The 19,777-nt window shown below is 47.5% G+C and overlaps 2 protein-coding genes across 8 annotated transcripts in view; both read left to right on the top strand.

The window, feature by feature from the left end:
- Positions 1 to 9,082, top strand: part of LOC140284937 (receptor-type tyrosine-protein phosphatase mu-like) — a 195,647-nt gene extending 186,565 nt beyond the window's left edge. For all 7 annotated transcript variants that reach the window (XM_072378984.1, XM_072378986.1, XM_072378987.1 and 4 more), the window contains 5 exons: positions 733 to 864; positions 2,890 to 3,015; positions 4,732 to 4,895; positions 6,829 to 6,964; positions 7,542 to 9,082. In XM_072378984.1, coding sequence (XP_072235085.1) covers positions 733 to 864; positions 2,890 to 3,015; positions 4,732 to 4,895; positions 6,829 to 6,964; positions 7,542 to 7,595 — 612 coding nt within the window. In that variant the 3' untranslated portion in view covers positions 7,596 to 9,082. The remainder of the gene's footprint in view (positions 1 to 732; positions 865 to 2,889; positions 3,016 to 4,731; positions 4,896 to 6,828; positions 6,965 to 7,541) is intronic.
- Positions 9,083 to 10,542: 1,460 nt separating this feature from the next.
- Positions 10,543 to 18,875, top strand: LOC140284943 (zinc finger Y-chromosomal protein-like). Its single transcript, XM_072378999.1, has 3 exons — positions 10,543 to 11,037; positions 13,959 to 14,282; positions 16,628 to 18,875. Exons 1-3 carry the CDS (start codon positions 10,818 to 10,820, stop codon positions 18,034 to 18,036), a joined length of 1,953 nt encoding a protein of 650 aa, XP_072235100.1. The 5' UTR covers positions 10,543 to 10,817; the 3' UTR covers positions 18,037 to 18,875.
- Positions 18,876 to 19,777: the final 902 nt, after the last annotated feature.

Below are 19,777 nucleotides of genomic sequence, written 5' to 3'. Positions count from 1 at the left end.
GTTCCAGGTTCTAATCCCGGCTGGTTCTGTCTGTGTGGAGTCTGCATGTTCTCCCCGTGTATATGTGGGTTCTCTCTGGGTTATTAATATTTCCTCCCACCGTCCAAAAACATGCTGTCAGGTTACCTGGTGACTCTAAACTGTCCTTAGAGTGAGTGGTTGTTTGTCCCGTTTGTCTCTGTGTGGCCCTGATGGACCCGAATACCGCTGGGATAGGTTCCAGCAACCAGACCGACGGATTAAGCGGGTATAGAAATGGATGGATGGATGGATGATGGAAGGATGATGGATGGATGGATGGATGATGGATGGATGATGGATGGATGATGGATGGATGATGGATGGATGGATGGATGGATGGATGATGGATGGATGATGGATGGATGGATGGACGGACACCGGATTCTGACATGGACCGTAAAAAATGTCGACCCCTAAACGCTCCAAAGAGACGAAGAAGGTAAACCTGCTCAGTGATCTTAAATAAGGAAAAATTAGGAAAACAAACTCAAACCTCACCACCGTCATCCTGCCTGACCTTTTCTGTCATAAACAACTCTGTTGTCATGGCAACCAGCCTCTCACCTGACTGCAGAGCGTGTGATTGAAAAATATTTCAGGTTCAGGATCAGAGAACAAAAAAACTCTCCACTGCTGACCTAACCCATTTACCTGTGTGACCTCATTTCCTGTCATCTGAATGACCATATATGGTGTGTGTCACCTGCGCAGAGCTACAAGCAGCCGTCAGCGTTCATCGTTACCCAGCATCCTTTGCCCAACACGGTCAAGGACTTCTGGCGCTTGGTCCTCGACTATCACTGCACCTCCATCGTCATGCTGAACGACGTGGACCCTGCACAGGTAATTACACACAGGTACACACACACACACACAGGTACACACACACACACACAGGTAAACCTATTACACACACACTCTTTCTGTGTGTATCACTCTTTCTGTGTGTGTGTCACTTTTTCTGTGTGCGTGTCACTCTTTCTGTGTGTGTCACTCTTTCTATGTGTATCACTCTTTCTGTGTGCGTGTCAATATTTCTGTGTGTGTCACTCTTTCTGTGTGTGTGTCACTCTTTCTGTGTGTATATCACTCTTTCTGTGTGTGTATCACTCTTTCTGTGTGTGTATTACTCTTTCTGTGTGCGTGTCACTCTTTTTGTGTGTGTCACTCTTTCTGTGTGCGTGTCACTCTTTCTGTGTGTGCGTGTCACTCTTTCTGTGTGCGTGTAACTCTTTCTGTGTGTGTCACTCTTTCTGTGTGTGTGTATCACTCTTTCTTTTTGTGTGTCACTCTTTCTGTGTGTGTGTATCACTCTTTCTTTTTGTGTGTCACTCTTTCTGTGTGTGTGTCACTCTTTCTGTGTGTGTATCACTTTTTCTGTGTGCGTGTCACTATTTCTGTGTGTGTGTCACTCTTTCTGTGTGTGTATCACTCTTTCTGTGTGTGTCACTCTTTCTTTGTGTGTGTCCCTCTTTCTTTGTGCGTGTCACTCTTTATGTGTGTGTGTGTCACTCTTTCTGTGTGTGTGTGTCACTCTTTCTGTGTGTGTATCACTCTTTCTGTGTGTGTCACTCTTTCTGTGTGTGTATCACTCTTTCTGTGTGTGTATCACTCTTTCTGTGTGCGTGTCACTCTTTCTGTGTGCGTGTCACTCTTTCTGTGTGTGTGTCACTCTTTCTGTGTGCGTATCACTCTTTCTCTGTGTGTGTGTGTCACTCTTTCTGTGTGCGTGTCACTCTTTCTGTGTGTGTCACTCTTTCTTTGTGCGTGTCACTCTTTCTGTGTGTGTCACTCTTTCTGTGTGTGTGTGTCACTCTTTCTGTGTGCGTGTCACTCTTTCTGTGTGTGTATCACTCTTTCTGTGTGCGTGTCACTCTTTCTGTGTGTGTGTCACTCTTTCTGTGTGCGTATCACTCTTTCTCTGTGTGTGTGTCACTCTTTCTGTGTGCGTGTCACTCTTTCTGTGTGTGTCACTCTTTCTTTGTGCGTGTCACTCTTTCTGTGTGTGTCACTCTTTCTGTGTGTGTGTGTCACTCTTTCTGTGTGCGTGTCACTCTTTCTGTGTGTGTATCACTCTTTCTGTGTGCGTGTCACTCTTTCTGTGTGCGTGTCACTCTTTCTGTGTGTGTATCACTCTTTCTCTGTGTGTTTGTCACTCTTTCTGTGTGTGTGCGTGTCACTCTTTCTGTGTGTGTGTCACTCTTTCTGTGTGTGTGTGTCACTCTTTCTGTGTGTATCACTCTTTCTGTGTGCGTGTCACTCTTTCTGTGTGTGTGTCACTCTTTCTCTGTGTGTGTCACTCTTTCTGTGTGTGTGTCACTCTTTCTTTGTGCGTGTCACTCTTTCTGTGTGTGTGTGTGTCACTCTTTCTGTGTGTTTATCACTCTTTCTGTGTGCGTGTCACTCTTTCTGTGTGTATCACTCTTTCTGTGTATGTGTCACTCTTTCTGTGTGTATCACTCTTTCTGTGTGTGTGTCACTATTTCTGTGTGTGTGTCACTCTTTCTTTGTGCGTGTCACTCTTTCTGTGTGTGTGTCACTCTTTCTGTGTGCGTCACTCTTTCTTTGTGCGTGTCACTCTTTCTGTGTGTGTGTGTCACTCTTTCTGTGTGTTTATCACTCTTTCTGTGTGCGTGTTACTCTTTCTGTTTGTATCACTCTTTCTGTGTATGTGTCACTCTTTCTATGTGTGTGTCACTCTTTCTTTGTGCGTGTCACTCTTTCTGTGTGTGCGTCACTCTTTCTTTGTGCGTGTCACTCTTTCTGTGTGTATCACTCTTTCTTTGTGTGTCACTCTTTCTGTGTGTGTGTCACTCTTTCTATGTGTTTCACTCTTTCTGTGTGTATCACTCTTTCTGTGTGTGTCAGCTCTGTCCTCAGTACTGGCCCGAGAATGGCCTCCATCGCCTCGGCTCTCTGCAGGTGGAGTTCGTCTCTGCAGATCTCGAGGAGGACGTCATCAGTCGCATCTTCAGAATCTACAACACGGCCAGGGTGCGTTTCTTTTTCACACCTTCCTGCCTGACAATTTCTTCAAAGGCATCCTTACTGACGACAGAAGTTTGGTCATTTAACGCATCGTTAGAGTTTTTACACTAAGAAATCCTATAGTTTCCATGGAGACGGTTTATTTTTTCGGACTTTAAAACCGACACAAGCGGCTCAAAGATGATGTTGAAGCAAACAGAAAAACTAACTGATTCTTTCATTTCGCAACTCAATCTTACCGTTTAACCTCTGAATAGAACTGGCTGAAAGTCCCACATTAACATCAGATAACAGACATTATTTATCTGAATTATCACTGAATGAAGGTGTCTTCATGTTCAAAATGTTCCAGTAAACTGACGAATGAAATAAAACGCTGTATCAGTGACGCCGTTAGCTCACAGCTAACAGGAAGTGTTTGGCCGTTAGCTCATGCAGCTAACAGGAAGTGTTTGGCCGTTAGCTCATGCAGCTAACAGGAAGTGTTTGGCCGTTAGCTCATGCAGCTAACAGGAAGTGTTTGGCCGTTAGCTCATGCAGCTAACAGGAAGTGTTTGGCCGTTAGCTCATGCAGCTAATAGGAAGGGTTTGGCCGTTAGCTCATGCGGCTAACAGGAAGTGTTTGGCCGTTAGCTCATGCAGCTAATAGGAAGGGTTTGGCCGTTAGCTCATGCATCTAACAGGAAGTGTTTGGCCGTTAGCTCATGCAGCTAACGGGAAGTGTTTGGCCGTTAGCTCATGCAGCTAATAGGAAGGGTTTGGCCGTTAGCTCATGCATCTAACAGGAAGTGTTTGGCCGTTAGCTCATGCAGCTAATAGGAAGGGTTTGGCCGTTAGCTCATGCGGCTAACAGGAAGTGTTTGGCCGTTAGCTCCTGCAGCTAACAGGAAGTGTTTATATGGAAGATGTTCGGGTGAAATTTAGAGGAAATGAATCAAAATCTTTTATTCTGAGGTTGTCTCTCAGCCTCAGCAGGCATCACACAAAACACATCCATCATCGTCATCATGTCTGAAGAAAAAGGAGGTAAAAGTCAGTGCGTAACTTCCATCTAGTGGTCAGGTGGAACATTACAGACACAACAGTTTGCTCATTAACTATCTAACAAACTGCATCTTTACCTGTGGAATAAACCTCCAGATAAGGAGAAAACATTTGGAAGCCCTGAGCACAACTGCTCTGTGGTGATTAGACAGAAATCTGAACTGGATCATAACTTAGTTTGGATCAGAACTCCATGTCAACTCGTAGGAAAATGTTTTGCCTCAGTTTTTCATGTGAGCAGTGCTCTTTGTTAGTCAAACCGATGATTATTAGCAGACTGAATCCTCTTCTAGCACCTCAGGTTTGTTTGATTCTCGCCACCTTTACACCTCCAGGTATTCGGGGTCTGTTTGCTTTCTGTGTGATGAAGTTCAGCTGCGCTCCTGTTTGATCCAAACTCCTGTTTCACCAGATTTAGATCAGAGTGTGTTTGATTTAAACCTCTTCACCTCCCTGTCGTGCTGAGTTTACATCTCACAGTGTTTGATTTGTTCATTTCCTCCCCACGCCTCACCAAATATCAGCTGTGTTTGATCTAATACGCCGTCTCCACTCGCCTCACTGTGGCAGGTCGGATTGAACTCTGAGTGTGTTTGATTTCAAACCCTTTTCCTCCCTGTCTGCTCACATTTGTATTTGGATGTTTCCCCGCTCTGCTGACGTTCATCGTGTCCTCAGCCGCAGGACGGGTACCGAATGGTGCAGCAGTTCCAGTTTCTGGGCTGGCCCATGTACCGCGACACGCCCGTCTCCAAGCGCTCTTTCCTTAAGCTTGTGCACCAGGTGGACAAATGGCAGGAGGAGTATGATGGCGGCGAGGGCCGCACCGTGGTCCACTGCCTGTAAGTACTTATTGAGCTACTCAATGCTCCACACCTGGGCTACAGCTGTGGTGGTTTCACTGACAGTCTTCTGAGTTTTCAGTGGTGCTATGTCTCCATCTGGTGGTGAGAACGAGGAAAGACACTGACCTATTTCTTCATAACTTCTCTGATATTCAAGCATTCCCAGGATTATAGGTCCCTCTCAACAGATATAACATGATCTTCTGCATCAGTACACATGACAATAAATGTGAAACAATCTGATACTCATGGCCAGATGTTTCATCCACATAACTAAATGCAGGAAAATTAAACCTTATTTCTCATTTAAGAAGTCTGAAAGGGAAATAAAATGCATCCTTTTGAAGACCTTTGCAGTATCTAAGTGATACTGTTTTTACTTTGCTTCTATTCATTTATTTTTCTTCCTCTCTCCTGAATTTATGTTTTATTTATAATTATTTTAGTTAAGTTTCTGATTGTTTCAGCATTTTTAATCAGAATATCTTAAACCTGTTCTGTTAAACAGAATGTTAACTTTTTCCTCTCCTCCTGTTTCCTCTCTTCTTCTTTCCTCTCCTCCTGTTTCCTCTCTTCTTCTTTTCTCTCCTCCTGTTTCCTCTCCTCCTGTTTCCTCTCTTCTTCTTTCCTCTCTTCTTATTTCCTCTCCTCTTGTTTCCTCTCTTCTTCTTTCCTCTCCTCTTCTTTCCTCTCTTCTTCTTTTCTCTCCTCCTGTTTCCTCTCCTCCTGTTTCCTCTCTTCTTCTTTCCTCTCCTCTTGTTTCCTCTCTTCTTCTTTCCTCTCCTCCTGTTTCCTCTCTTCTTCTTTCCTCTCCTCTTCTTTCCTCTCTTCTTCTTTTCTCTCCTCCTGTTTCCTCTCCTCCTGTTTCCTCTCTTCTTATTTCCTCTCCTCTTGTTTCCTCTCTTCTTCTTTCCTCTCCTCCTGTTTCCTCTCTTCTTCTTTCCTCTCCTCTTCTTTCCTCTCTTCTTCTTTTCTCTCCTCCTGTTTCCTCTCCTCCTGTTTCCTCTCTTCTTCTTTTCTCTCCTCCTGTTTCCTCTCTTCTTCTTTCCTCTCCTCCTGTTTCCTCTCTTCCTGTTTCCTCTCTTCTTCTTTTCTCTCCTCCTGTTTCCTCTCCTCCTGTTTCCTCTCTTCTTCTTTCCTCTCCTCCTGTTTCCTCTCTTCTTCTTTCCTCTCTTCTTGTTTCCTCTCTTCTTCTTTCCTCTCCTCCCTTTTTCCTCTCTTCTTATTTCCTCTCCTCCCTTTTTCCTCTCTTCTTATTTCCTCTCCTCTTGTTTCCTCTCTTCTTCTTTCCTCTCCTCCTGTTTCCTCTCTTCTTCTTTCCTCTCTTCTTGTTTCCTCTCTTCTTCTTTCCTCTCCTCCTGTTTCCTCTCTTCTTCTTTTATCTCCTCCTGTTTCCTCTCTTCTTGTTTCCTCTCTTCTTCTTTCCTCTCCTCCTGTTTCCTCTCTTCTTCTTTCCTCTCTTCTTGTTTCCTCTCTTCTTCTTTTCTCTCCTCCTGTTTCCTCTCTTCTTCTTTTCTCTCCTCCTGTTTCCTCTCTTCTTGTTTCCTCTCTTCTTCTTTCCTCTCCTCCTGTTTCCTCTCTTCTTCTTTCCTCTCTTCTTCTTTCCTCTCTTCTTCTTTTCTCTCCTCCTGTTTCCTCTCTTCTTCTTTCCTCTCCTCCTGTTTCCTCTCCTCCTGTTTCCTCTCTTCTTCTTTCCTCTCTTCTTGTTTCCTCTCTTCTTCTTTCCTCTCTTCCTGTTTCCTCTCTTCTTCTTTTCTCTCCTCCTGTTTCCTCTCTTCTTCTTTCCTCTCTTCTTCTTTCCTCTCCTCCTGTTTCCTCTCTTCTTGTTTCCTCTCTTCTTCTTTCCTCTCTTCCTGTTTCCTCTCTTCTTCTTTCCTCTCCTCCTGTTTCCTCTCCTCCTCTTTCCTCCCCACTTGCATCATGGATGAAGAAACGGTGGTGGTCGCAGCGGCGTGTTCTGTAGCATCAGCATTGTGTGTGAGATGTTGCGACAGCAGCGCTGCATTGATGTTTTTCACGCCGTGAAGACGCTCAGAAACAACAAACCAAACATGGTGGACCTGCTGGTAAATAAACTTTCTGTTTAATTCCCTGATGTTGCTCACGTTTCAGTGACATTTTGTCATTTTGGTTCTACCACGAAATCATTTTAAGGCTGAAGACAATCGTCTTTATGGAGAATATTCTTTAAAACTAACAATATTAGCATGCTAGCAATGCTGGAACAAAGAAGCAGGTTTCTTTTTCTGGACTCTGAGAACAAATTAAACTAATAGATATTAAAACTGAAGCCAGAATCAGGATCTGACTGGAAGATATTTTACTGATTTTCTGTTGTTTATATGTGAATAAGATCAGTGAGTTCAGTTTTTCGAGGTACAGCGAATGCAGCACAATGTGAAGCGGTGGATGAGCTTCCTCTGCTGTGATGTCACAGAGTTCTGAGTGAGATCCTGAGGCAGGACTGAGTTGTTTTTTCATACAAGTCACCTTCAAAACAAGCTTTAAATATGATTTTAAAGAAATAAATCAGGTTTATGGGAGCTGCTTTGGAATGAGTCCACTTTATTATTTTCTCATTAAAAATAAACTGTTAGACCCAAGTTAATCATCATGTTTTCTTATCTTTGTGTGTCCCAACAGGAACAGTATAAGTTCTGCTATGAAGTGGCTCTGGAGTATCTCAACTCAGCTTAGCTTCAGCCAGAGGCTTCACCACCTTCTCCTCTTCCTGCCTTGTGATGGGAGGAAGAGAAGGACCACTACTGACTGAAGGCGGAAGAAGAGGAGGGTGTTTTTGCACTGCTGTTTGACTGAGAGCATGGACTCACTGACAGACTCAAAGTTTCTCACCTCGTGTCACGTTGTTGTGTTTTTTATTGTTAATGAGCTGAAACTAAAGCAAACAAAACTCCGTCGGACTCAATCGTCTCATCTCGGATCGATCAACGCGATCAGAGTCCCAATAAATGAAAGGCAGTCTGACGAAGTTCCTCCTGACAGCGAACAGAGGCCCCCCTGCTGTGAGGCCCCGCCCCCTGCTGAAAGACAGCTGATTACTGTTTACAATCTGTCAGAGTGTGACTTTAAAGCAGAAGATTTGATTCTGAGCAGCTGCTAGTTAAATTTATGTTGTTAAAGTTCACACAACTTTCACGGAGCAACTGGATGTGTGTAACCCTGGTTACGTATGTCTCTGGATGTGTGTAACCCTGGTTACGTATGTCTCTGGATGTGTGTAACCCTGGTTACGTATGTCTCTGGATGTGTGTAACCCTGGTTATATATGTTTCTGGATGTGTGTAACCCTGGTTATGTACTTCTCTGGATGTGTGTAACCCTGGTTACGTATGTCACTGGATGTGTGTAACCCTGGTTACGTACTTCTCTGGATGTGTGTAACCCTGGTTACGTATGTCTCTGGATGTGTGTAACCCTGGTTACGTATGTCTCTGGATGTGTGTAACCCTGGTTACGTATGTCTCTGGATGTGTGTAACCCTGGTTACGTAAGGCTCTGGATGTGTGTAACCCTGGTTACGTACTTCTCTGGATGTGTGTAACCCTGGTTATATATGGCTCTGCTGCTCCTAACGTTGGTTATTGTGAAACTTTCAGCCACTGAGCTGAGCTTGTTCTTTATTTTTAATGTGTTTTTCAGTGTTTCTCCTCAGAGAAACACGAAGATGTTTGAGGTCTTCAGAATCAGCGTCATCTGTCCGTCTTCTTCTGTGGTGTTTGGTCCTGACTGCTGCACACTAACTGGATGGGTGGGACCAGCTCAATTTGAACTCTGATCCCTGTTGTGGTCTCTGTTTGGAAGCTGCTCTCGGTTCGGTTTCAGACTGTGTTGGAGGCGAACTGTTAATAATGTACATAAAGCAGGAGGAAGCAGGAAGAAGAATATTTATTCCCTCAGTTGTTGTTGATGTTGTCATCGTCATTCTCGTGAAGCACTCGGAGAGAGACAATCATGTCAAATGATTTTAATGTTCCACAGTGAGACCGGGCATCGCGGTAAGCCTGCAGACACATGGCTCTGGTCTGACTGGTTCTGTGTGGTTGTGGGTTTGACTGAACCCTGTTGATGTTTGGCTCTGGTGCTGATGAGAACATTACTGAAATTAAAGCTTTTATTTATGTTGTATGATTCCAAAAATGCTTCAAATAAAAATCTGTATCACCCAGCGTCTCCCTGATGGTAGTTTTAATAAGTTGTGATCACATTTGTTTTGTTGGGTTCAGCTGGACCTGAACACTTTCTGCAGTGACATCATCAGAACCAGTTTGGTGAAGTCAAACAGAACCTGAAGCAGCTGTTCTGGAGCCAAATAAAGACAGAAAGTTTATAGAATCTACAGCAACAGCTTCTGGAGCTTCTCCAAGCAGCAGGTTACCTGCTGACAGGTGAGGGTGTCAGGATTGGGTATAAAAGCAGCTTCCACCAAAGGTTCAGCCTCTCCAACAAGGATGGGTCGTGGCTCACCGCTTTGGGCCAAACTCCATCAGAGAATCATCAATAAGTTCAGGAAATATTCCTCAGAGTCAGACTGGAAAGAACTTTGGTCTTTCAGCATCTACAGAGCAGGATATTGGGAACAGATTCAGGGAGTCTGGGGAAAGTTAAACAGAATGTGATGTATGGTGTTTTATTTCAAGAGGATTATTATTGATGTGATGAGTAGATTTTAAGGTAAATGTTGCAGAACCAGGCAGCATTTAAGTAGAAAGTGAAATATACAGCAGAAAGAAATGTTCAGACAGAACATTAAAAGCTGAAAAACTTCCTTGGAATAAATAAAAAGATGACTGAGATAAAACTACTGAAAACTTTTGTAAAACGTGGAAAAGATGGAAGCTCCGCAGAAACTGTCCTTTCGAGACCTGGCTGCATACTAATGGTAAGTTAATTAGTTACAAAAGTAAAAAAAATCTGTTAAAAAAGGGCCTGGTGGTGTCTGATCCAGGGTCACGTGGTTCAGCTCCATTTCATCTCATTACAGTATCAGTCCATGAGAGAGCAGGAGAAGCAGCTCAGACACATCCAGCTTGGCTCTCTGTGGTCAACACTATTTCATATTCCAGACTGAAAACACTGCAGGTATCTGATCATCCTCCGTTTGACATAATGTTCGTACAACTAAAGAGTTTCTAAATCACAAAAAGGGAATCGATGTTCAGCCCAGTATGGTTTATAAGTAAGCTACTTGTTTTTCCCAACATCATGTATGTATATATATATATATGGAGGTGTAACACAGACATTTACTAGCTTATATCTACAAAACATATTGAATCTTATTAATTATATTTAATAAATGTGTTTTAAATCATATTTGTTCAGTCTTCCTGTGTTGTTAATGTGCAGAAGCTTCAGGTTTTACTGATCCGATTCATTCTGATTCTGTTATTATTGAATCAGTTTGTGTTTTTCTGCAAGACTTCAGTTTAATGATGAATGAAAACAATCCAAAGAAAGCTTTTGTCTTTTCTTTTATGGCGTTTTTTGAGTTTTATGAGGACGTGTTTTTCTGGTGCTTCCGGTTCTCTGCTGCAGTTCCAGCTGTGGCCGCAGGTGGCGGCAGAGAGTCGCCTGCAGCAGAACCGAAGAAGAAGAAGAAGAGGGAAGCAGAAGAAGAGTGTTTCCGGCGCGGCCTGGTGCACGGAAATGTGTGTGCTTGATGTGTGGATCTTGCAGAACCTAAAGTTCGGTTGCAGAGTCTTTGTTTTAAATTAGACGTCACAGCGGAGCGCGCGCTCTCAGGTTCTCTTTGAGTGAGTCGCGCGGTGACTTAAAAGAGGACGTCCCGGTGGTGTGTTGTTCACGCGCTCTCACACGCAGCTTGACAACAGTCTGAAAACTTTGACACCGTGGTTTCGTCAGCTTGTGATCACGTGACTTTCCGCAGGTGAAGCAGAGATGGAGGCTCCAGCAGGAGGACAGGTGTGCGCGCTCCTGCTGAGAGAGGAGGCGCGCAGCAGGGAGGTGGGCTGCCAGTGGGAGAGTCCTGAGGAGGAGGAGGAGGCGAGGAAGGAGGAGGCGAGGAAGGAGGTGGGCTGCCAGAGCGACGGGGCGGAGACGAAGGACGCCGGCGTCCAGGTGGACCTGCTGACTCAGCAGCTCAGCTGGAGACATTCAGGTGAGGTCACGTGCTGCGGCGTTTCAACGGGAAGCAAATCATGTCCCAGACTGCTCTTATCCGGCTTCTGTGCACAAAGTCACGTTTTATTAGGTTTTTACATAAAAAAGGTTCCACCAGCACAGGTGTGAGTCTGCTGGCCTCGGTGAGTCCGGCTGAGTCCGGCAGAGCGGTTCATGTGGCCGCTGGCTCTGTTTTAAGGGTTAAAACTCAGCCGTCACTAACTCCACGGTCCAGGGAAAGTCTGGCTCGTTTAAGTCATTAAAGTCCGTCTCGTTTAAGTCATTAAAGTCCGGCTGGTTTAAGTCATTAAAGTCCGGCTGGTTTAAGTCATTAAAGTCCGGCTGGTTTAAGTCATTGAAGTCCGGCTGGTTTAAGTCATTAAAGTCCGGCTGGTTTAAGTCATTGAAGTCCGGCTGGTTTAAGTCATTAAAGTCCGGCTGGTTTGAGTCATTGAAGTCCGGCTCGTTTGAGTCATTAAAGTCCGGCTCGTTTGAGTCATTGAAGTCCAACTGGTTTAAGTCATTAAAGTCCGGCTGGTTTAAGTCATTAAAGTCCGTCTGGTTTGAGTCATTAAAGTCCGGCTGGTTTGAGTCATTGAAGTCCGGCTGGTTTGAGTCATTAAAGTCCGGCTGGTTTGAGTCATTAAAGTCCGGCTGGTTTAAGCCATTAAAGTTTGGCTGGTTTAAGTCATTAAAGTCCGGCTGGTTTAAGTCATTAAAGTCCGGCTCGTTTAAGTCATTAAAGTCCGGCTGGTTTGAGTCATTAAAGTCCGACTGGTTTGAGTCATTAAAGTCCGACTCGTTTAAGTCATTAAAGTCCGGCTCGTTTAAGTCATTAAAGTCCGGCTGGTTTGAGTCATTAAAGTCCGACTCGTTTAAGTCATTAAAGTCCGGCTGGTTTGAGTCATTAAAGTCCGACTGGTTTGAGTCATTAAAGTCCGGCTCGTTTAAGTCATTGAAGTCCGGCTCGTTTAAGTCATTAAAGTCCGGCTCGTTTAAGTCATTGAAGTCCGGCTCGTTTGAGTCATTAAAGTCCGGCTCCTTTGAGTCATTGAAGTCCGGCTGGTTTAAGTCATTAAAGTCCGGCTCGTTTAAGTCATTAAAGTCCGTCTGGTTTGAGTCATTGAAGTCCGGCTCGTTTGAGTCATTAAAGTCCGGCTGGTTTAAGTCATTAAAGTCCGACTCGTTTAAGTCATTAAAGTCCGGCTGGTTTGAGTCATTAAAGTCCGACTGGTTTGAGTCATTAAAGTCCGACTCGTTTGAGTCATTGAAGTCCGGCTGGTTTAAGTCATTAAAGTCCGACTGGTTTGAGTCATTAAAGTCCGACTCGTTTGAGTCATTGAAGTCCGGCTGGTTTAAGTCATTAAAGTCCGACTCGTTTAAGTCATTAAAGTCCGGCTCGTTTGAGTCATTAAAGTCCGGCTGGTTTGAGTCATTAAAGTCCGGCTCGTTTGAGTCATTAAAGTCCGGCTGGTTTGAGTCATTAAAGTCCGGCTGGTTTGAGTCATTAAAGTCCGGCTGGTTTAAGTCATTAAAGTCCGACTCGTTTAAGTCATTAAAGTCCGGCTGGTTTAAGTCATTAAAGTCCGACTGGTTTGAGTCATTAAAGTCCGACTCGTTTGAGTCATTGAAGTCCGGCTGGTTTAAGTCATTAAAGTCCGACTGGTTTGAGTCATTAAAGTCCGACTCGTTTGAGTCATTGAAGTCCGGCTGGTTTAAGTCATTAAAGTCCGACTCGTTTAAGTCATTTAAGTCCGGCTGGTTTGAGTCATTAAAGTCCGGCTGGTTTGAGTCATTGAAGTCCGGCTCGTTTGAGTCATTGAAGTCCGGCTCGTTTGAGTCATTAAAGTCCGGCTGGTTTGAGTCATTAAAGTCCGGCTGGTTTGAGTCATTAAAGTCCGACTGGTTTGAGTCATTAAAGTCCGACTCGTTTGAGTCATTGAAGTCCGGCTGGTTTAAGTCATTAAAGTCCGACTCGTTTAAGTCATTTAAGTCCGGCTGGTTTGAGTCATTAAAGTCCGGCTGGTTTGAGTCATTGAAGTCCGGCTCGTTTGAGTCATTAAAGTCAGGCTGGTTTAAGTCATTAAAGTCCGGCTGGTTTGAGTCATTGAAGTCCGGCTGGTTTGAGTCATTAAAGTCCGGCTGGTTTGAGTCATTGAAGTCCGGCTCGTTTAAGTCATTAAAGTCCGGCTGGTTTGAGTCATTAAAGTCCGGCTGGTTTGAGTCATTGAAGTCCGGCTCGTTTAAGTCATTAAAGTCCGGCTGGTTTGAGTCATTAAAGTCCGGCTGGTTTGAGTCATTAAAGTCCGGCTGGTTTGAGTCATTAAAGTCCGGCTGGTTTAAGTCATTAAAGTCCGGCTCGTTTGAGTCATTAAAGTCCGGCTCGTTTGAGTCATTAAAGTCCGGCTCGTTTAAGTCATTAAAGTCCGGCTGGTTTAAGTCATTAAAGTCCGTCTCGTTTAAGTCATTGAAGTCCGGCTCGTTTAATCGTTTAAGTCATTAAAGTCCGGCTGGTTTAAGTCATTAAAGTCCGTCTGGTTTAAGTCATTAAAGTCCGTCTCGTTTAAGTAATTGAAGTCCGGCTCGTTTAATCGTTTAAGTCATTAAAGTCCGGCTGGTTTAAGTCATTAAAGTCCGGCTGGTTTAAGTCATTAAAGTCCGTCTCGTTTGAGTCATTAAAGTCCGGCTGGTTTAAGTCATTAAAGTCCGGCTCGTTTGAGTCATTAAAGTCCGGCTGGTTTAAGTCATTAAAGTCCGTCTCGTTTAAGTCATTGAAGTCCGGCTCGTTTGAGTCATCATGTCTCCAAAATCAATAAATGAGTCGGTCAGGGAAACAGGAAGTGCTCTCCGACCCGGGTCCAAAGCACAGAACCGAGTCCAGAGCCAGGTTCTGGTCTGACGTGTTAACTCTGTCCACAGGCTCGTCTGCCATGCTGCTGCAGTGTCTCACGGTCCGACCCGACGGGCCGGACGGCGGCACTCTGCTGCAGCACTGCACCACCAACCGGACCAGAACCAGAACCGTCCGACCGCCTGTCAAACCGTCCACCGAACCCACCCGGTCCAGAACCAGGGGCCGGAAGAGGCTGCCGCCTCAGAGCTTCAATATCGCCAGAAGAAGTCAACGCAGCCGCCGCCGCAAACCGCCGGACCCCCGGGAGGAAGAGGAGGCGCCGGAGGAGGAGGAGGAGGTGACCGTGGAGGACGACACCGGGGACCCCAACTGGACCCCATCTGAAGGAGGTGAGTCTGAACAGAACCGGTCCAGGTTCTTCCTCGGCATGATCTTAAACCGTTTGTTTGCCGTTAAGTTAGAAATGACCTGATCTACGGTTCTGTTCACGGTTCTGTTTACGGTTCTGTTCACGGTTCTGTTTACGGTTCTGTTCACGGTTCTGTTCACGGTTCTGTTCACGGTTCTGTTTATGGTTCATTTCACGGTTCTGTTCACGGTTCTGTTTATGGTTCTGTTCGCGGTTCTTTTCACGGTTCTGTTTACGGTTCTGTTCACGGTTCTGTTTACGGTTCTGTTCACGGTTCTGTTCACGGTTCTGTTTATGGTTCTGTTCACGGTTCTGTTTACGGTTCTTTTCACGGTTCTGTTCATGGTTCTGTTTACGGTTCTGTTTATGGTTCTGTTTACGGTTCTGTTCACGGTTCTGTTTATGGTTGTGTTCACGGTTCTGTTTACGGTTCTTTTCACGGTTCTGTTCATGGTTTTGTTTACGTTTCTGTTCACGGTTCTATTCACGGTTCTGTTCACGGTTCTGTTCACGGTTCTTTTCACGGTTCTGTTTACGTTTCTGTTCACGGTTCTGTTTACGGTTCTGTTCACGGTTCTGTTTATGGTTCTGTTCGCGGTTCTGTTTACGGTTCTGTTCACGGTTCTGTTTATGGTTCTGTTTACGGTTTTGTTCACGGTTCTGTTTACGGTTCTGTTCCCGGTTCTGTTCACGGTTCTGTTCACGGTTCTGTTCCCGGTTCTGTTCACGGTCCTGTTGGCGGTTCTGTTTACGGTTCTGTTCACGGTTCTGTTTACGGTTCTGTTCACGGTTCTGTTTACGGTTCTGTTCACGGTTCTGTTTATGGTTCTGTTCACGGTTCTGTTTACGGTTCTTTTCACGGTTCTGTTCATGGTTCTGTTTACGGTTCTGTTTATGGTTCTGTTTACGATTCTGTTCACGGTTCTGTTTATGGTTGTGTTCACGGTTCTGTTTACGGTTCTTTTCACGGTTCTGTTCATGGTTTTGTTTACGTTTCTGTTTACGGTTTTATTCACGGTTCTGTTCCCGGTTCTGTTCCCGGTTCTGTTCCCGGTTCTGTTCTGTTCACGGTTCTATTCACGGTTCTGTTCACGGTTCTGTTCACGGTTCTTTTCACGGTTCTGTTTACGGTTTTGTTTACGTTTCTGTTCACGGTTCTGTTTACGGTTCTGTTTACGGTTCTGTTCCCGGTTCTCTTCACGGTTCTGTTCACGGTTCTGTTTACGTTTCTGTTCACGGTTCTGTTTACGGTTCTGTTCACGGTTCTGTTTATGGTTCTTTTCACGGTTCTGTTCACGGTTCTGTTCACGGTTCTGTTTATGGTTCTTTTCACGGTTCTGTTCACGGTTCTGTTTATGGTTCTGTTCACGGTTCTTTTCACGGTTCTGTTCACGGTTCTGTTTATGGTTCTGTTTATGGTTCTGTTTACGGTTTTGTTTACGGTTCTATTCACGGTTCTGTTCCCGGTTCTGTTCCCGGTTCTGTTCACGGTTCTGTTTATGGTTCTGTTCACGGTTCTTTTCACGGTTCTGTTCACGGTTCTGTTTATGGTTCTGTTTATGGTTCTGTTTATGGTTCTGTTTACGGTTCTGTTCCCGGTTCTGTTCCCGGTTCTGTTCACGGTTTTGTTTATGGTTCTGTTCACGGTTCTGTTCACGGTTCTGTTTATGGTTCTGTTCACGGTTCTGTTCACGGTTCTGTTTATGGTTCTGTTCGCGGTTCTGTTTACGGTTCTTTTCACGGTTCTGTTCACGGTTCTTTTCACGGTTTTGTTCACGGTTCTGTTTATGGTTCTGTTTATGGTTCTGTTCACGGTTCTTTTCACGGTTCTGTTCACGGTTCTGTTTATGGTTCTGTTTACGGTTCTGTTTACGGTTCTATTCACGGTTCTGTTCCCGGTTCTGTTTATGGTTCTTTTCACGGTTCTGTTCACGGTTCTTTTCACGGTTCTGTTCACGGTTCTGTTTATGGTTCTGTTCACGGTTTTGTTTATGGTTCTGTTCACGGTTCTGTTCACGGTTTTGTTCACGGTTCTGTTTATGGTTCTATTCCCGGTTCTGTTCACGGTTCTGTTCACGGTTCTGTTTATGGTTCTGTTTACGGTTCTGTTTACGGTTCTATTCACGGTTCTGTTCCCGGTTCTGTTTATGGTTCTTTTCACGGTTCTTTTCACGGTTCTGTTCACGGTTCTGTTTATGGTTCTGTTCACGGTTTTGTTTATGGTTCTGTTCACGGTTCTGTTCACGGTTCTTTTCACGGTTCTGTTTATGGTTCTATTCACGGTTCTGTTGGCGGTTCTGTTCACGGTCCTGTCTCTCCTTCCAGGTGTGGCCCCTCCCCCTGCTCCCGAGGACTCCCAGCATGCACTGCTGCGTGTGGTGAAGCTGGAGCCGGACAGCACCGTGTGCGACGTCTGCGGCAAAGTGATGAAGAACAAGTCGAGCCTGGCGCGGCACTCCTTCATCCACACGGGCAAGAAGCCGTTCGCCTGCCACCTGTGCGAGCTGCGCTTCAACCGCCGCGACAACCTGCAGCACCACCTCAACCGGCTGCACCCCAACGGCGTGGCCAAGCTGGAGAAGCAGCGCGTGGCGCCGGCCTGGCTGTGCGCCGTCTGCGGGAAAACGTTCAGCTGCCGCTCGCGGCTGAAGACCCACGAGGTCATCCACTCGGGCGTGAAGCCGCACCGCTGCGACCTTTGCCCCAAAGCCTACATGAGGACCAACGACCTGGAGCACCACAAGAAGGTGGTGCACGTGGACGGCGCCGCGGAGCCGCCGCGGCCCACCTCGCTGCTCTGTGACCTCTGCGGCAAAGAGTTCAAATGCAGGTCGCAGCTCGCCATCCACTTCCAGACGCACACGGGCGAGCGGCCGCACCTCTGCGACATCTGCGGCCGCAAGTTCGCCCGCCAGTACCAGCTCAAACGCCACAAGATCCTGGTCCACGCCAACCACATCAGCAGCGAGGAGAACCAGCCGCCGGACACGCCGTTCACCTGCAGCGTCTGCGGGAAACGCCTCAAATCTGAGGCGCTCCTCGCCGCTCACGCCCGCATCCACACGGGCGACAAGCCCCACCGCTGTGGCGTGTGCCTGCGCAGCTTCCAGCGCGCCGCCTGCCTGAGGCAGCACCACGCCCGCGTTCACCTGAAGGCGAGAGCCAGCGAGGAGCTGCACGCCGCCAGCCGCAGGCGGAACGCCGCCACGGTCAACGCCTTCCCCTGCGCCGTGTGCAGCCGGGTGTTCAGGTTCCGGTCCCTGCTGGCGAGCCACGCCCTGATCCACAGCGAGGTGCGCCCGTTCCCCTGCGACTTCTGCAGCCGCCGCTTCCGCCGCCTCAGCCACCTGAAGCGGCACCGCGAGGTGGTGCACGCCAATGGCGCCCGCCCCCCCGAGAGTTTCGTGTGTCACGTCTGTGGCAAAGACAAGAAGTGCCGCTCGCAGCTCGCCCGCCACGTCATCATCCACACCGGCGAGCGGCCGTACGCCTGCGACCTCTGCCCCGCCCGCTTCAACCGCCACGGAAACCTGCAGCAGCACAAGAAGCGCATGCACGGCGTGGGCCAGCTGGCCGCCGACGAGGACCCGCCCCTCCTGTTCGACGACGACCTGCCGGACGTGCTGGCGTACAAGCAGGAGGAGACGGTGGTCGCCGTGGACGTGGCGGGCGAGTCGCTGGAGGCGGCGCCGAGCGAGGACATGGACGTGATGGAGCAGCTGGACGCCACCTGACGGGAACGCCCCCGGAGCGAGAGCAGGGCGCCCAGAGCCGGGCGCCGGTGGAACTGATGAGCAGAGCGTCGTCCTGGTTGTCAAGGAAACGGTGTTTTGTTGTGAGCAGCTGATTGGTGGACATGGACTGCTGTGATTGGCTGCTCAGTGACGGCGCCGACCCATCTGAGCTGCATGTGTGTTCAGAACCGAGTGAGACCGCTTCCTGTTGTGATCATGAACGGCTTCACGTGTTTTCTGTGTTCTGGTTCTGGTTCTGGTTCTGGATCAAGCGATCGGACCTCAGAACCACCTGAGCCCATCAAACAGAACCAAGAACTGACCTTTCGGGTCAGTTCAGAGGCCTGACGGCTCGGTCAGAAGACCTGGTACCGCTGTGGTTCTGTAGAATCTGTATGGAAACCAGCAGGGTCAAAATTCTGACGGTTCTGTGGAAACTCGGGTGAGTTTGGTATTTTGACCCTGTTAGTGCTCCATATAAACAGCTGCTGTTTATCGTTTCCTCCACCAGGTGGAACCGTGCACCTCAGGCTGAGATTAAACTGGATCAGCACCAACAGAACCACGTGCAGAACCTGTTCCAGGAGTTTTTGAAAGACAAAGTTGCTGCTTCAGTGTTTTTAGATCTTCTTTAGAGTATAATTAACAGTATTTCATGAGTTTCAAAGGCTTTTATTGATAATTACATCGAGTTTATTTAACCTCTGACCCAAATCCGGACTGATGGCAGCCAATGATGCATAACCGGTGTTTGCCAGAACTTTCTGCAGAACCCCCTTCTGTTCTTGGACAGCAGAAGCTTCTTTGTGGTTCTTCTTGACATCAGGATCCTCCTAAAGTGTTCTCCTCACCTCCTGAGCCAGCTCTGCCCTGGTGGCCCGACCCGCAGCCGGGTCACCTTCAGGAGGCGGACCTGGAGCTCGCAGCCGGGTCACCTTCAGGAGGCGGACCTGGAGCTCGCAGCCGGGTCACCTTCAGGAGGCGGACCTGGAGCTCGCAGCCGGGTCACCTTCAGGAGGCGGACCTGGAGCTCGCAGCCGGGTCACCTTCAGGCGGCGGCCCTGGAGCTCGCAGCCGGGTCACCTTCAGGAGGCGGCCCTGGAGCTCGCAGCCGGGTCACCTTCAGGAGGCGGACCTGGAGCTCGCAGCCGGGTCACCTTCAGGAGGCGGCCCTGGAGCTCGCAGCCGGGTCACCTTCAGGAGGCGGCCCTGGAGCTCGCAGCCGGGTCACCTTCAGGCGGCGGCCCTGGAGCTCGCAGCCGGGTCACCTTCAGGAGGCGGACCTGGAGCTCGCGGCCGGGTCACCTTCAGGAGGCGGACCTGGAGCTCGCAGCCGGGTCACCTTCAGGAGGCGGACCTGGAGCTCGCAGCCGGGTCACCTTCAGGAGGCGGACCTGGAGCTCGCAGCCGGGTCACCTTCAGGAGGCGGACCTGGAGCTCGCAGCCGGGTCACCTTCAGGCGGCGGCCCTGGAGCTCGCAGCCGGGTCACCTTCAGGAGGCGGCCCTGGAGCTCGCAGCCGGGTCACCTTCAGGAGGCGGCCCTGGAGCTGGATGATGGCAGGTAGATCCCACCTCGGAGTCCCAAAGTTCTGTTACAAACCTAAAAGTTCTGAGGAATCGCATGAACTGAAGGGCTGCTGTAAACGGGTTTGGATTCATATCTTAGACCATGTTCCAGTGTCTGGCTGTTGAAATGTTCCGGGTATGAGCGTCACATGGTTCTAAATGTTATTAAAACCT

The sequence above is a fragment of the Leuresthes tenuis genome, unplaced genomic scaffold (assembly GCF_036924035.1).
Source record: "Leuresthes tenuis unplaced genomic scaffold, fLeuTen1.0.hap1 SCAF_24, whole genome shotgun sequence".
NCBI classification, from domain to species: Eukaryota; Metazoa; Chordata; class Actinopteri; order Atheriniformes; family Atherinopsidae; genus Leuresthes; species Leuresthes tenuis.
The sequence above is the reverse complement of the archived record's forward strand: the minus strand, read 5'-3'. Positions and strand labels throughout refer to the sequence as shown.

What these genes read in the sequence shown, in the direction of transcription:
- LOC140284943 (XM_072378999.1), top strand. Translation starts at nt 10,818, where the DNA reads ATGGAGGCTCCAGCAGGAGGACAGGTGTGCGCGCTCCTGCTGAGAGAG. An exon ending in GCTCAGCTGGAGACATTCAG is followed by an intron (nt 11,038 to 13,958) that starts GTGAGGTCACGT and finishes CTCTGTCCACAG; the next exon opens with GCTCGTCTGCCATGCTGCTG. An exon ending in CTGGACCCCATCTGAAGGAG is followed by an intron (nt 14,283 to 16,627) that starts GTGAGTCTGAAC and finishes CTCTCCTTCCAG; the next exon opens with GTGTGGCCCCTCCCCCTGCT.